The sequence below is a fragment of the Abramis brama genome (genome assembly GCF_963993115.1).
Source record: "Abramis brama genome assembly, chromosome: 22".
NCBI lineage: Eukaryota > Metazoa > Chordata > Actinopteri > Cypriniformes > Leuciscidae > Abramis > Abramis brama.
In genome coordinates, this window is record NC_139984.1 from 3,544,736 (window position 1) to 3,558,475 (window position 13,740).

General features: G+C 36.6%; 1 protein-coding gene across 2 annotated transcripts; it reads right to left on the reverse strand.

The window, feature by feature from the left end:
- Positions 1-5,798: 5,798 nt before the first annotated feature.
- On the reverse strand, positions 5,799-13,147 carry sgk2a (serum/glucocorticoid regulated kinase 2a). 2 transcript variants are annotated; one of them, XM_084099122.1, is made up of 13 exons: positions 13,017-13,147; positions 12,166-12,300; positions 12,026-12,081; positions 11,809-11,866; positions 11,520-11,603; positions 10,983-11,114; positions 10,374-10,486; positions 10,255-10,291; positions 10,076-10,162; positions 8,118-8,213; positions 7,867-8,022; positions 7,690-7,779; positions 5,799-6,612 (listed from the first exon to the last, which is right to left on the reverse strand). In XM_084099122.1, the coding sequence occupies exons 2-13, from the start codon at positions 12,181-12,183 to the stop codon at positions 6,451-6,453; spliced, it is 1,089 nt and encodes a 362-aa protein (XP_083955248.1). In that variant the 5' UTR covers positions 12,184-12,300; positions 13,017-13,147; the 3' UTR covers positions 5,799-6,450. The 2 variants fall into 2 exon arrangements, with proteins under 2 accessions (XP_083955248.1, XP_083955249.1); XM_084099123.1 differs by having other exon boundaries at positions 12,166-12,290; positions 13,017-13,136.
- Between the last annotated feature and the right edge of the window lie 593 nt (positions 13,148-13,740).

Below are 13,740 nucleotides of genomic sequence, written 5' to 3' on the forward strand. Positions count from 1 at the left end.
CACTCGGGCCTCTCCTCACACCGCAGACACATGGGACTGCGTAGACAATACGCAGAAGAGGCTGTTCGCGAACGTTAACTGTCAAAATCGGTACATGTAAATTCGATGACACAGAATTTACCTTAATTATTTAGGCAAGACATCCCAGGTGTATAGGGTAAAAAAGCTAAAATTAACATAATAAATGTCATCATACTTCACCAGTTGATTGATTACATTAATAATTGCAAACATATTTGTATTACATGTTCTAATATTTTATTTTTAAAAATGCAAATGAGGCGTTGTCTAATTAAATATGCACTATTTTACATACATTTCCAGAACAAAAATATGAACATTGGATAAAGCCAGGTTCAAAATTCTTGTTTCATTTGTTTTATATATATATATATATATATATATATATATATATATATATATATATATATATATATATATATATTAGTGTCAAAGGTTTTTAGAGGGGATTTTGGACATCTCTTTTTATCGGTCCATAAATCAGCAAATACTGTTAACAGACAGAAATAAATAGATTTTCACCCTTTTTTTAGGAATTAAATGTTGTACAAAATCAGGAAATTGTATATGAACAAACCCCTCTGTAAAAAAAAAAGCTTCAGAATATACAGTACCAGTCAAAAGTTTGGAAACACTACTATTTTTAATGCTTTTGAAAGAAGTCTCTTATGCTCATCAAGCCTGCAGTTAAAAAAAACAAAAAAAACAAAAAAAAAAACAGTAATATTATGAAATATTATTACAATTTAAAATAATGGTTCTCTTTTTTAATATACTTTAAAATGTCATTTATTTTTGTGATGCAAAGCTGAATTTTCATCAGCAAGTACTCCAGTCTTTGGTGTCTTATGATCCTTCAGAAATCATTCTAATATGCTGATTTATGATCAATGTTGGAAACAGTTGTGCTGCTTAATATTTTTTTTATAACCTGAGATACTTTTTTCAGGATTATTTGATGAATAAAAAGTTAAAAAGAACTGTATTTATTTAGAATAGAAATCTTTTGTAACAATATACACTACCGTTCAAAAGTTTTTAAAGAAATTAGTACTTTAATTCAACAAGGATGCGTTAAATTGATAAAAGGTGATGGTAACGATTTATATTGTTAGAAATGTTTTTATTTTGAATAAATGCTGTTTTTATGAATAAATGCTGTTAACGTTTTACTCATCAATGAATCCTGAAAAAAGTATTCCAAAAAAATATATTAAACAGCACAACTGTTTCCATCATTGATAATAACTGAGTATCAAATCATCATATTAGAATGATTTCTGAAGGATCATAAGACACCAAAGACTGGAGTACTTGCTGATGAAAATTCAGCTTTGCATCACAAAAATAAATTACATTTTAAAGTATATTAAAAAAGAGAACCATTATTTTAAATTGTAATAATATTTCATAATATTACTGTTTTTTTTGTTTTGTTTTTTTTTAACTGCAGGCTTGATGAGCATAAGAGACTTCTTTCAAAAACATTAAAAATAGTAATGTTTCCAAACTTTTGACTGGTACTGTAGATAAGAATAAAACAGTACAGTTTGGTGAATGAATTGCTTCTGAAGTGGGGATTTCTGGCTCAATGTAGGAGGAAAAACTAATTTTGGGAAAACGGCCTTCAAAGATAATATACTTCAATGGAAATCTACAGACGCAAATAGATAAAGTGCTCTAAAAGATACAGTTAAAAGTGTATTTTGGATGTTTTCTTTCTACTAGCCCAAAATCTCAAAATTGACAGATGAAAAAACCTGTAGTGTCTCACCTTACGTGCTTTATATCAGTTTAGAGGACAATAATATAATTATCTTAGTGTTTATACATTTATTCAAATTATTCAATTTTCCATATTCACCCATAATTATTATTAATTACTATTAGATTATTTCATAAAGACTGGATGGAAAAGGGAGTTTGGGCTGTAATGCATTTAATGGATGAAGATGGTAATATGTTAAGTTTAAAATTTAATTTGAATTGTTCAGACAATATTCTTTAGTTGTCAAAGCTATTCCTGTAGCTTTGAGAAATCTAATTAAATGTATTTTACAATATTCTTCGGTAATAACAACACCTCTGGATTTGTTTATTGACAAGATTTCTGGATGATAAATGTAATATCAAGGTTTTGAGATAACTTATTACCAAATAATATTTTCCTCTTCCTGTTAAAAGAAAAGTTGTATCTCCAAGGTTTTCAAAAGTTGACACTATAAAGTTAAAACCAGATATTTGTCATTTCTTTTGTTATCTAAAATGAAAGAAGTATACATTTCAAAACGATTAATGACATTTTTCCATGTAATGAAATTCTAAGGTTTAATTTGGATAGTAATGTATACATTCTGTTAAAAATATATTGAAAATCAGGAACATGTTTCTTTTTACAATTGTACGATTGTTAAGTCCTTTTGGGACAGATTGTATGAGTGGTTGAAAACAAAAAATGTAATACCTGCCTTTGACTATTACATTGTTAAATTTGGTGTCCTTTTGGACAACAAAAATATAGAATTTTTGTGTAATAATATGTTGATTGTAAAAAAGTTTTACCTACACAAACATAGATTTGTTAAAGTTTCTCCATGTTTTGAGGCAATTCAAAACTTTCAAATTTTATTTAAATCCTTAAAACAATTAAAAAGGAGGAGTGCCTTAAAACTCTCTAAATTACTGCCACTATATATGGATAAACTCCTCCTGAAATGTACTTTATTATGTTATAATGTGCTTTACATGTTTTTATATTTTTATAATTTAGTGTTATTTGTTGTTGTTGTTATTATTATGTTGTTTACGATATGCTGCTTGGTCTTATTATTAATGTGTTTAACAATGATAATATGTTAATGTTTGTTATTTTATCAGTACAAGCAAGGGTTTTGTTGCTTGTACTGATATGGCTTATAGTGACGCCTAGAGGCGTGGATGCAGCATCACACACACACACACACACACAGAGACGGGAGACGGACCGGGGAGTGTTGTAACGCAGGGTCAGTTGTCAAGTAAAGTAAAGTCACCTTTATTTATAGAGCTTTTTACAACACAGATTGTTTCAAAGCAGCTTTACAGAGATAACAGGAAATGATTGCAGCAAAGATCGTTTTGGCAGATCTAGAAGAAAGATCAGATCAATGTCCAGTTTAAGTTCAACGTTGATTCATTTCCATTGTAAAAATCATTATTAATTTAGGGGCCGTTTACACGACACTGTTTTTAACTGAAAAACAGAAAACTTTAATGAAAATCTATAATAATACCTAATAATAATTTAACTGATTTGAATAATAGGAATGTATAATTTACTATGTGAATGCTAGGTCAAAGAGATGTGTCTTTAATCTAGCTTTGAACTGACAGAGTGTGTCTGCTTCCCGGACAATGTTAGGAAGACTATTCTAGAGTTTTGGTGCTAAATAGGAGAAGGATCTACCGCCAGCAGTCGATTTTGATATTCTAGGTGTTATCAACTGACCAGAATTTTGAGATTGTAATAGACGTGAAGGACTATAATGCGTTAAGAGCTCGCTCAAGTACTGCGGAGCTAAACCATTTAGTGCTTTGAGTAATCAGCAATATTTTAAAAATGTATACGATGTTTAATAGGGAGCCAATGCAGTGTTGACAGAACTGGGCTAATATGGTCATACTTCCTGGTTCTGGTAAGAACTCGAGCTGCTGCGTTTTGGACCAGCTGTAGTTTATTTATTACAAACTAATAAAGTCATGTCTACACATAACAAAGGACATATTTTAGACCTTGTGATATCTAATGGATCTTTTGTGTCTCACTTGTCTACCATTGACTTGGGGTTGTCTGATCATCTGGCAATCTTTTTTTGATATGCAAAGACCTGTTGCCAACATTGACAACTCCTTTCGTATTTGGATCCGGAAATGGAGATTAGTGGACCCCATAACTTCTGTTTTTATTGATTCTTCATTAAGTAGTTTCTCTTCATCTGATCCTCTGGAGACAAAGGTTTCTTTGTTAAATTCTGTTCTCGTCTGGACTGGACTTATTTTTTTTCTCAAAAGTTATGCACTGTTTCATTTGTACGTCCTGTTCCTTGGTATAATGAGGATTTGCGTATGATGAAGTCACCTTGCCGTAAAATGGAGCGTCTCTCAGATCCGACTGTTCATCATCAAGCAAGCATGGAAAACTGCTTACAAGAATATAAGGTTGGAATTACTCCTGCCAGATCTGATCTGATTATAATCAAGGAAACTCAAGACAGCTTTTTAGTTCTTTTAACACATTGCTGAATTGTAATACTGTTCGCTGGTTACTGCTTCAGATCATCTTTGTGTCAACAAGTGTCTGGATTTCTTTGGCACCAAGGTTGATAATGTACGTAAAGGTTTTTGTGCTTCTGCTTCATTGTCTTCTGTTGAAATTATTCCTTATTTTTCTGGTATTATTTTTTCTAAATTCTTGACTCGTTTTCTCGTTTAGAGGAGGTTTCTCAAACGAAAGCAGCCACTTCTCTACTAGACCCCATCCCTCCTGGTCTGTTTCAGTCGTGTTTAGCTTCTCTGTGTCCTGTTGTTTTGAGCATTATAAATGACTCTCTGTGTACTGGGGTTGTCCCAACAGCTTTTATAATAGCTGCGATTACCCCACTACCTAAAAAGACAAATTTTGACTATGAGAACCTTTCTAATTTTCATCCCAGATCTAATCTCCCTTTTCTTCCCAAAATATTAAAGCGAGTTGTTGCTTCTCAGTTAATTTCTCATTTAACTGAAAAGCCTCGTAAAGTCCACAGTACAGAAACAGCTCTGGTCAAGGTCACTAATGATTTGTTAATTGCTTCAGATTCTGGCTTTCTTTCAGTTTTGATCCTTCTTGATCTCAGTGCCGCTTTTTACACTGTAGACCATTCTGTTTTAATTACTCGTTTAGAAACTGTTTTTGGGGTCTCTGATACTGCTGTTAATTGGTTTATGTCCTACCTCAATGATCGTAAGCAATTGGTTGCCATGGTTTTAGGTCTGAGGTTGATGTTGTACAATCTGGCGTCCCTCAGGGATCAGTCTTGGGCCCTTTGCTTTTTAACATCTATATTTTTCCACTTGGCCAGGTTCAGAGATTTTCATTTTTATGCAGACGATACTCAGATCTACATACGTTTTAAACCTAAGGAAACTGTACCTGTTGATTTTCTTTCTAAATATATCTCTAAGGTAAAAGAATGGATAACACAACATTTCCAACTCACCGGAGTAGGTTGTAACAATGGGACTCTTTGTGTTTGACATTAACTCAGATAATCTGTGATTGTGTTGTACATGTCCAAGTGAGTTATATTTGTAGCAGACAAATGTAGCTACCATATCGTCACCTTCCTAAAGTAATTGCCCAAGTCATTTTTTCAGGTTTCTCAGAAAACACAATATATCGACGATCGTCTTTCAGAGGTTGAGTAGATCTTCGTTCTTCTTGATGCAGCCGCCATCTTGAAAAGCTTGAAAAACTGCCTAAGTCTCATTGTCTTTTGACTTAGGCAAAATAAAACGGCCTAGGTCACACTCTTGACATCGGCCATTATACTACAGGGGTAGAATTGCATGATCTGTTAAACTGAGGATGTGGCTGATTTTTGCCAAAAAAATGACAAATTAGGCAATTATTTTAGGAAGGTGACGATATATCAAATTTTGAGAGAAATAAACAACCACTGTGTTACCAATGCTCAATCAAAAGTTCTCTCTCTCTCTCTCTCTCTCTCTATTTAAATATATATTATAATTTATAATATAAATTTTAGCAAAGATTTTATTAAACTTTAAACGAAAACATGTAACAATATTAGCAATATATCTGTTTAGCTACAATGAGAAAAAAATATATATATTCTGTATATTTGTCAGTGGTATTACACTTCTCAAGACATGTTAAGCATTAATACATGATTTCATAAAGCACAGTCATATAATGTTCACATTTATGGATCATTCATAATATAGATTTGATTATGTGACATGTTTAATAACAGCAGAAGAGTAAGTTTTGCACAAAATGTTCCAAAGCAAAACCGTTTTTCCCCCCATGCTCGTTTCAGTAATCAGATAAAGAACATTAGACGAGGACGTTGCCAACCTGCAGATCCACAATCCCTAAGAGACGAGCAAGATCAGAAATCTAGACTTTTACAGATTTTGCAACAAGCTGCTTTTCCAGTGGTGCAATCAACAAAAACATCTCCTGCAATGTCCTTACACAACGAGCAAGAGTGCAACGCACACTGATGAAATATTCCCTTTTATTATGAATGCAAAATGAGCGAAACTCCTCATTCAACAGCTGCGATTCCTGCTTCACAGCTTTTACCCTGATTTCAGTCCAGTGTTTTTCCACAGTCGTCCAGAAACTGCTCTCGATGAGCTGAAGGTGCGTGAAGCCTCCACCGGTCAGAGGAAGCCATCTTCCCCGGAGATGTAGGAGAAGCCGGTGAAGGCGCTGGAGCTGCTGGTGGCCAGGCTGGGCGTGGGCTCTGGCGTTCGGCCCACTGAGTTCGGCACCATCTCTCTGGTGAACTCTGGGTCAATGTGCTGAAGGTCTGCAGGGCCTCTCTGGAGAAACACACACACACATGGCTTTATACACAGATCGCCTTCAGTGCCAGACGGGACAGAACTGAATATGTACATAAAGTAAAGAGGTGCACTAAGGCCACGTGTCCACCAAAGCTTAGCTGTGGGCGCTTGAGAACGTTTCTTTGAGAGCGTGTTTGTTTTCAGTTGAGACGCTTTGCTTGCTATGATGTGATACAGAACATCCGCACAAGTGTTACTACTATCTCATTTCACAGATAGTTTATTTCTGTGTTGTTTCTATATAAAAATGGCGATACAATGTAAAGTATTGGTGCGTTCAAGTCCTCCTGGGAAGTTTGTATTGACAAGGTGGGAAGTCGAGCGTCACTTTCGTCGGAGCAAGATGGCAGAGTACTTTCTCTTAATTAATTGCACAAAAATACAACAAGGTTCTTAAAATCTACTTCCAGAAAATTAAGAACAAGGAACGTGCATCAGTGTGTTTTGCCTTTCTATGTTTTAATTAATTTATGACGAGACTGTAAACTTTATTGTTATATTGTTATGTTCTGTGCAGGCAGTTAGCTCACTGCGCTGTAAATAGAAAAGTCTAGCAATATCACTGCTAAATACCTTCAAGTATTGTGGTATTTGCCATGTTTCTCACTGACACGCCCCCAACTTGTACAGATTGGGCCTTAAAGAAAATCCCGAGCTTCCCACTGATGACATTGTGGTGGCATTCATGTGGCGTTCATAAATACGATCTTTATCGTGACTCGAACGCGCCATATTTGCTCTGGCTCTTGTTTTAAATTATTTTGTTCTGTTTTTATGCTTGTTGTTGTCTTCTGTTGACGTTGTACGAGGAGAATGTGGCGGTTGGCCGGTGTGGAATTTGCCCCGCCCCTCCTCTGCTGTGATTGGACGGCTGGGTAAAAAGTAACTGCCTTTCAGCGACCGGTAAAAAACGCTGAGTGGCGTTTTAAAAAAATGGAGCTCCCATTGAAAACAATTGGAACAATATGCCAGCTGCGCTTTGGTGGACAAAATGCACTAATAATTGGGACCCAATAAAGGCCGAAGGCCCAGAGGGAGTTTGTAAGAGCCTACCACATTGGGGTTATACGGAGGCGTGATTCGCTTGTGGTAGAGGTCGTCCCAGTTTATGGGGGCAAAGAACAGATGATTTTTAATCTCCAACTGCAAAACAACAGTTGACACATTAACTGTGACTCTTGGCCTGATAAACAGTTTCACAATGACAAAGACATCCAGATGGTCACTCACAAAATCAGCAATGGCTCCAATGCGCCGGTGCTGGTCTTTCTGCAGGAGTCCGTGGAGCAGGTGACACGAGGCCTCGGACTTACCCGGGGGCAGGTGGAGTGGCTTATGCAGGATCGCATCGTACATCTCAGACACATCCCGGCTGTAGAATGGAGGCTGTTTGTCACAATAATCCAAAAAGAAATGTGATTATAATCCATTAAGTTTGGGCTAAGATAAAGTAAACATGTAGAGCCGATCAGTGAACTTACCAAGCTGTAGAGCATCTCATAGAGCACAGCTCCAAGACACCACCAGTCCACCGTACGGTCATACGGCTCTTTCCGGAGGACCTCAGGTGCCAGATACTAAGAGTGAGACAATATCACATAACTCTGGGTCACGTTAAAGTCCCTGTAAGGCAAGTCCTTTCAGTTGGCGTCCATCTCTGAAATGCCTCTTTTAGGCAGCTGTTTCAGTCATGCTCCTATAGACCTTATTCACAGCAGCGCCATCTTTGATGTTTAACGGGAATGAAAAGTGGGTTGTACTGTTTTTTAATGTGTTTTTGGATTGTTCTGCTGACGAAACACTGCAAAAATATCTTTCATAGAAATTTCAGTTAAAAAAAAAAACTCTAGACAACATGAGCTCTAGAAAATTAGTGATCTGGGAGTTTTATAAAGGTTTTTTCTTACAGCGGATGCTTTAGAAAAGACAGTAAGTCTATCCCTCACAGCCTCGCTTTCATACCTGTCATGGCGTCGCTATGAATAAGGTCTATCTCTTTGAATGGAGAAGCAGACAACTGTTTCATAAATTTTGTTTTAACACGTGTAAGGTGTGGCAGAGGTTAATTTTCACAACGAGTGAGAAAGGTTGACATTGAGCAGCTGAATCTCCAACCTCCGGGGAATCATCCGTTTTAAACAAACCCTGAACAGAGGACAGTTTTTTGGCAAAAAGAGAAAGCGACAGAGCTCGCAATAAAACAAAAATCAGCACTGGATTGGCTTTTCTGAGATGGTGAGAACTGAGGGATTTGAAATGCGGTAAAAGTGACGCAGAGATGGCGTTTTTATTACTCAACAGCTGATAAAGGTATTTTATTGAACAGATACAGTAAATTGTAAGTTGATTGTAAAGCATTATTTATTGTGAAGTGTCATATTCATCCGCTCAGACACGCAGAGCTGAAGCACAACCAAATCAATATTCTCCCACAAAATGCATGTACTTTTGCTTTTAACTGTTAGAGGGCCAAAAGTTACATAGAAACCTTACACAGCTGACTTGTTGCCTCACTCCCTTATAGGCAATGACTTTGCAGGCAGCGTTTGCACACAAAGGTTCCTCGCAAAACTGATTTCAGACAGACTTCTGAGTCAGAGTAGCGGTTTAATGATCTACAGCAACATAGAGCGAGCTTTGGTGATAACTAAGAGAATATTTTAATTATTACAATATTAATTTCTCGCTAGAAATGACATCAGAAGTGGGAAACGTTGGTCAAAAATATACATTTACACACAAACTGACCAGGAACCGCAACTTTCAGACGCCATCTTTCTTTTTCTAGCTCAACTGTCACAGTATAGAAAGCACAGGATTGTGGGAAATCAAAGGCAGTGAAGGATACATCTACGCTGCCTTCAAAACTCGATCAGATCAAGGTATCTCAGGAGCTAACATTGGATTCGCCCTCTGAAGGGAGCGTTTGTACGTTTTCGGACACAGCCATAGTGTACCTTTAAAGGGGTGATTGATTATGATTTCACTTTTCTTACTTTAGTTAGTGTAATGTTGCTGTTTGAGCATAAACAACATCTGCAAAGTTACAACGCTCAAAGTTCAAATCGGGTTAGTGACATCACCAACCCTAGAATTTACATAAACCCCGCCCCTGGAACACGCAACAAAGGGGGTGAGTCCAAGTTGAGAAGAGGTGATAGGATTTGCTAACACACAAGCTGTTAAGCTTCGCCCCCTGTGCCAGGAGCAGCAGCTCATTTGCATTTAAAGGGACACACACAAAACGACGCGTTTTTGCTCACCCTCAAAAAGGGACAATTTTAACATGTTATATAAAAATATCTGTGGAGTGTTTTGAGTTAAAACTTCACATACACACTCTGGGGACATCAGAGGCTTATTTTACATCTTGCAAAAAGGGGCATTATACCACCCCTTTAACTCAGGATAAATAGGTGAGAACAATCTTGATTCATACCTCTGGAGTGCCGCAAAAAGTTGTGGTGGTTCCTTCTGGTTCTATGCCTTCTTTACACAAACCAAAATCTGTTAACACCACATGGCCCTGAAAGAGATGAGAAACAAAAATACACACTATCAACATGTATTTACCATTGTACATATGCTACGTGAATTCTAAATTCATATTCGTTTTACCTGGTAGTCTAATAGAATGTTTTCTGGCTTGAGATCTCTAGACGGGAGCATGAAGATGTGAAAGTGAGGTCAGGCCAACTGTAAATGGGATTATAATGAAAAGCGTCCCAGTTACTGACCTGTAAACTATATTGAGAGAGTGAAGGTATCCGATGGCACTGGCCACCTCAGCTGAGTAGAAGCGAGCTCGTGCCTCTGAGAAACAGCGCTCTCGCTGCAGGTGATAAAACAGCTGGAGGGCGACAAGAGAGCACCTGCTTTAACACATTCAGGCCATTACGCTGCTCGTTTGCACCAGGGAAAAATCTGTTTACAGCTAAAGTTTGTCTGTAAACATAAGGGCATATCAAAATATGGTCATTTATAATGTTGTGCCAAATCCTACCCTCTGTCATACACTGCCAAAAAATGCTTTTCTTACTTAGAGTTTATGTCTTATTTCCAGTCCAAATATCTAAAAATTCTTTAAATCAAGAAGCATTCTCTAGACGAGTAAAAATCATTGTCTTGTTTTCAGAAAAAAATAAGTTCAAAAGTTTTTGCTTGAAAAAAGCGAAATAATCTGCTAATGGGGGATGCAACATAATAATCTTGTTTTCTGTTTGAAATAAGATTATTTTGCTTACTCCATTGGCCGATTATTTAGCAAAAGTTTTTGTAATCCTTTTTTTGTGTGTTGAGTTTTTCCCAAGTTTTAAATCACTATCAGTCATGCTGTCTTCCCATACCTCTCCACCATTGACATAATCCAGGACAAAATAAAGCTTCTCAGTGGTCTGAAAGGAGTAGTGCAGGCCGACCAGAAAAGGGTGTTTCAGACTCTTGAGCAGCACGTTCCTCTCCGCCATGATATTCTTCTGCTGTTGTACACAAGGCAGCGTTGACAGAGAATACACACAAGAGAATACACACATGAGCCGACACCACCCAGAAGACAAATGACAATGTTACAGCCTCAAGCTTTTCAATGACAATACAATGATATTCTGCAATCAGCTTTAACTGTGCTTGTGTGTTAGTGCACACTGGGATCATTTTCCTTAATTATATTCCAACATCAAAACAAGTGGTAAATATTAGTCACTGCTACAACTACTGTAGTAAATAAAAAGCCCATCTTTTGGCCAGCAAGTACTGTAACAGATTAGCATGGTACAAAGGACAGAGTAAAAGGTAGATTAGATTAGATTCTATCATTATCAGAGCAATGAGGTTATATGGACAAACAAGCTAAAAAAAAGAAATTATATATACAAAATACAAACCTCTTTTTTCTTCAATATAACCTTCTTTTGCAGAACCTTCACTGCATAGAATTTTCCATCTGCTTTCAGTTTTGCTAAGAGCACCTGCAACCCACATGATATCTCAGATATTGTTTTGGATAAAATAGCATTTCTGTAACTTTTTTTCTTGTAGGTCACTTATGCCCAGTGGAAAACAAAACCCAACTTTCATCAAGGTAACCTTACTAGGCTTCCTTCTGAAGTGTTAATCATTTGTGAAGTCATAAGGTACACTGTTAATCAGATAGTTGCGTCGAACGCGCCTCACCTTCCCAAATGTTCCTTTACCAATCACAGCCAGAAAGTCAAAGTCAGTGGGTTTGGCACTGAAGCACACAAGACACAATAAATGTCAACAGTCTAGTTACGGCACTGCATCACAATCACTTTCTATGCACATAAATCCATTAACTGTGTTCTTTTGCACATATGAAAGGTTTACAGGAATCTTTTGACAAATGACTGATAAAACAGGGACATCTTACTGAGGATTGACAGACACACCCAGATTGACCTCGTCGGATGGAGACGATGTTAATGGCTGAAGGGGGACATTGAAATGTGTTAAACGGCATGGCTGATCTAGAACCTGAAGATGTAACGGCGAAGAATAAAAAGTTCTTACTGGATTATAATGAGCCATCTTCTGTTCCCGCAGTGTTTTCAGTGGAGAGTCTCACTCGCAGCCTGACTGTCCTGAATGTAGAGATTTGATGTGTCCACCAGCACTGAGCTCTTATGCTGGTCCGGCTGTAGAAAACTGGATGATCAGGTTTTGGTGACACAGACCCATGAAGGACGTTTGGTAACTCAGCATTAACGAGTTTACACAGTAAATACAGCTTTGCAATTCTCCTGCAAATTGGGACTATGAATAAACCCTGTGTTTGAAAAGGTCATCTCCACTTGTTAGTGTACAGGACTGACTAAATGTGTTGTTTGTTTGATAGACACAATGGAGTAAAGCAAAAAGATCACTTTGTAAGTGATAATCATAATCATTAAGTTATTCATGTTTTTATTCATCTTATTCAACTGTTCATTGGATGGAAAATTATGACCTTTAATAATAATAATAATAATAATAATAATAACAACTCACATAATAATAAAAGTATATTATATGCACTGACAAGCTGTTTGAATGCTATAAGATAAAAATAAAAATAGAGTGGGTAACACTTTATTTTACAGTGTCCTTGTTACATATGTTACATGTACTTACCATAGTAATAACAACAGTAAATTATGCATAATTACATGCAACTAACCCTCAACCAAACCCTAATCCTATCCTAACCATATAGTAAGTACATGTAGTTAATTAATATTACTCAGTACTTAAATATATAATTACACTGTAACAATGACACCTTCAAATAAAGTGTAACCGCAGAGTGTAAATATGTTGTCAGACAAAAAAAATGCATTTCAAATAATTTGTTAAAAATTAAACAGTTCTGAGAAACCACTTACCTGTCAGCGTTAAATATATAGTTTATGAAGTTTTGCTGATAAAGTGTTGTTGAAGTGCATCATTTTCTGCCCATGTCTCAGAACCATCGCGTTACGCAGCTGTGTTTGGCTGAAGGCCCGGGTGAATGATCAACCCATGTGTGCATGACACTAGATATGAGAGCCTGAGCCCGCACGACAGCAATGTGTGTGTGTGTGTGTGTGTGTGTGTGTGTGTGTGGGTGTGTAATTTGTTATGCCCTGGACACAAATATGTCCCCAGAAATGACTTAAATCTGACAAAACTTCCATCTGGGGACATTCTCATTGGTAAAAACAATAAATAAAGTAGGCCTAAATAATCTTTTGTTTATGATTTTATTGTGAAAATGTAGAACTGTTAGGGTGTGGCTTTGGGTTAATCAGTGTTTATTAACTGCATATAAAAACAATAGAAGATAACGTGTGTGTGTGTGTGTGTGTGTGTACAGGTTTGGCTATATTGCGAGGGCCGAATGTCTTCACAAGTAAAATATGATGACCTTTTTAGGGATTAAACTTTATATTATAATGATAAATTGATAATCAAAAATTAAGTTTCACCTGTGCTTCATTTAGATCCCTTTGTTTGCCCTGTGTGTTTATACCCTGTGTTTTAGTTATTCCTGGTCGGTTCTCATTAATGTATGGTGTCATTATTGTTCCTGAGTTTATTCTAGTCAAGTCAAGTCACCTTTATTGTTAT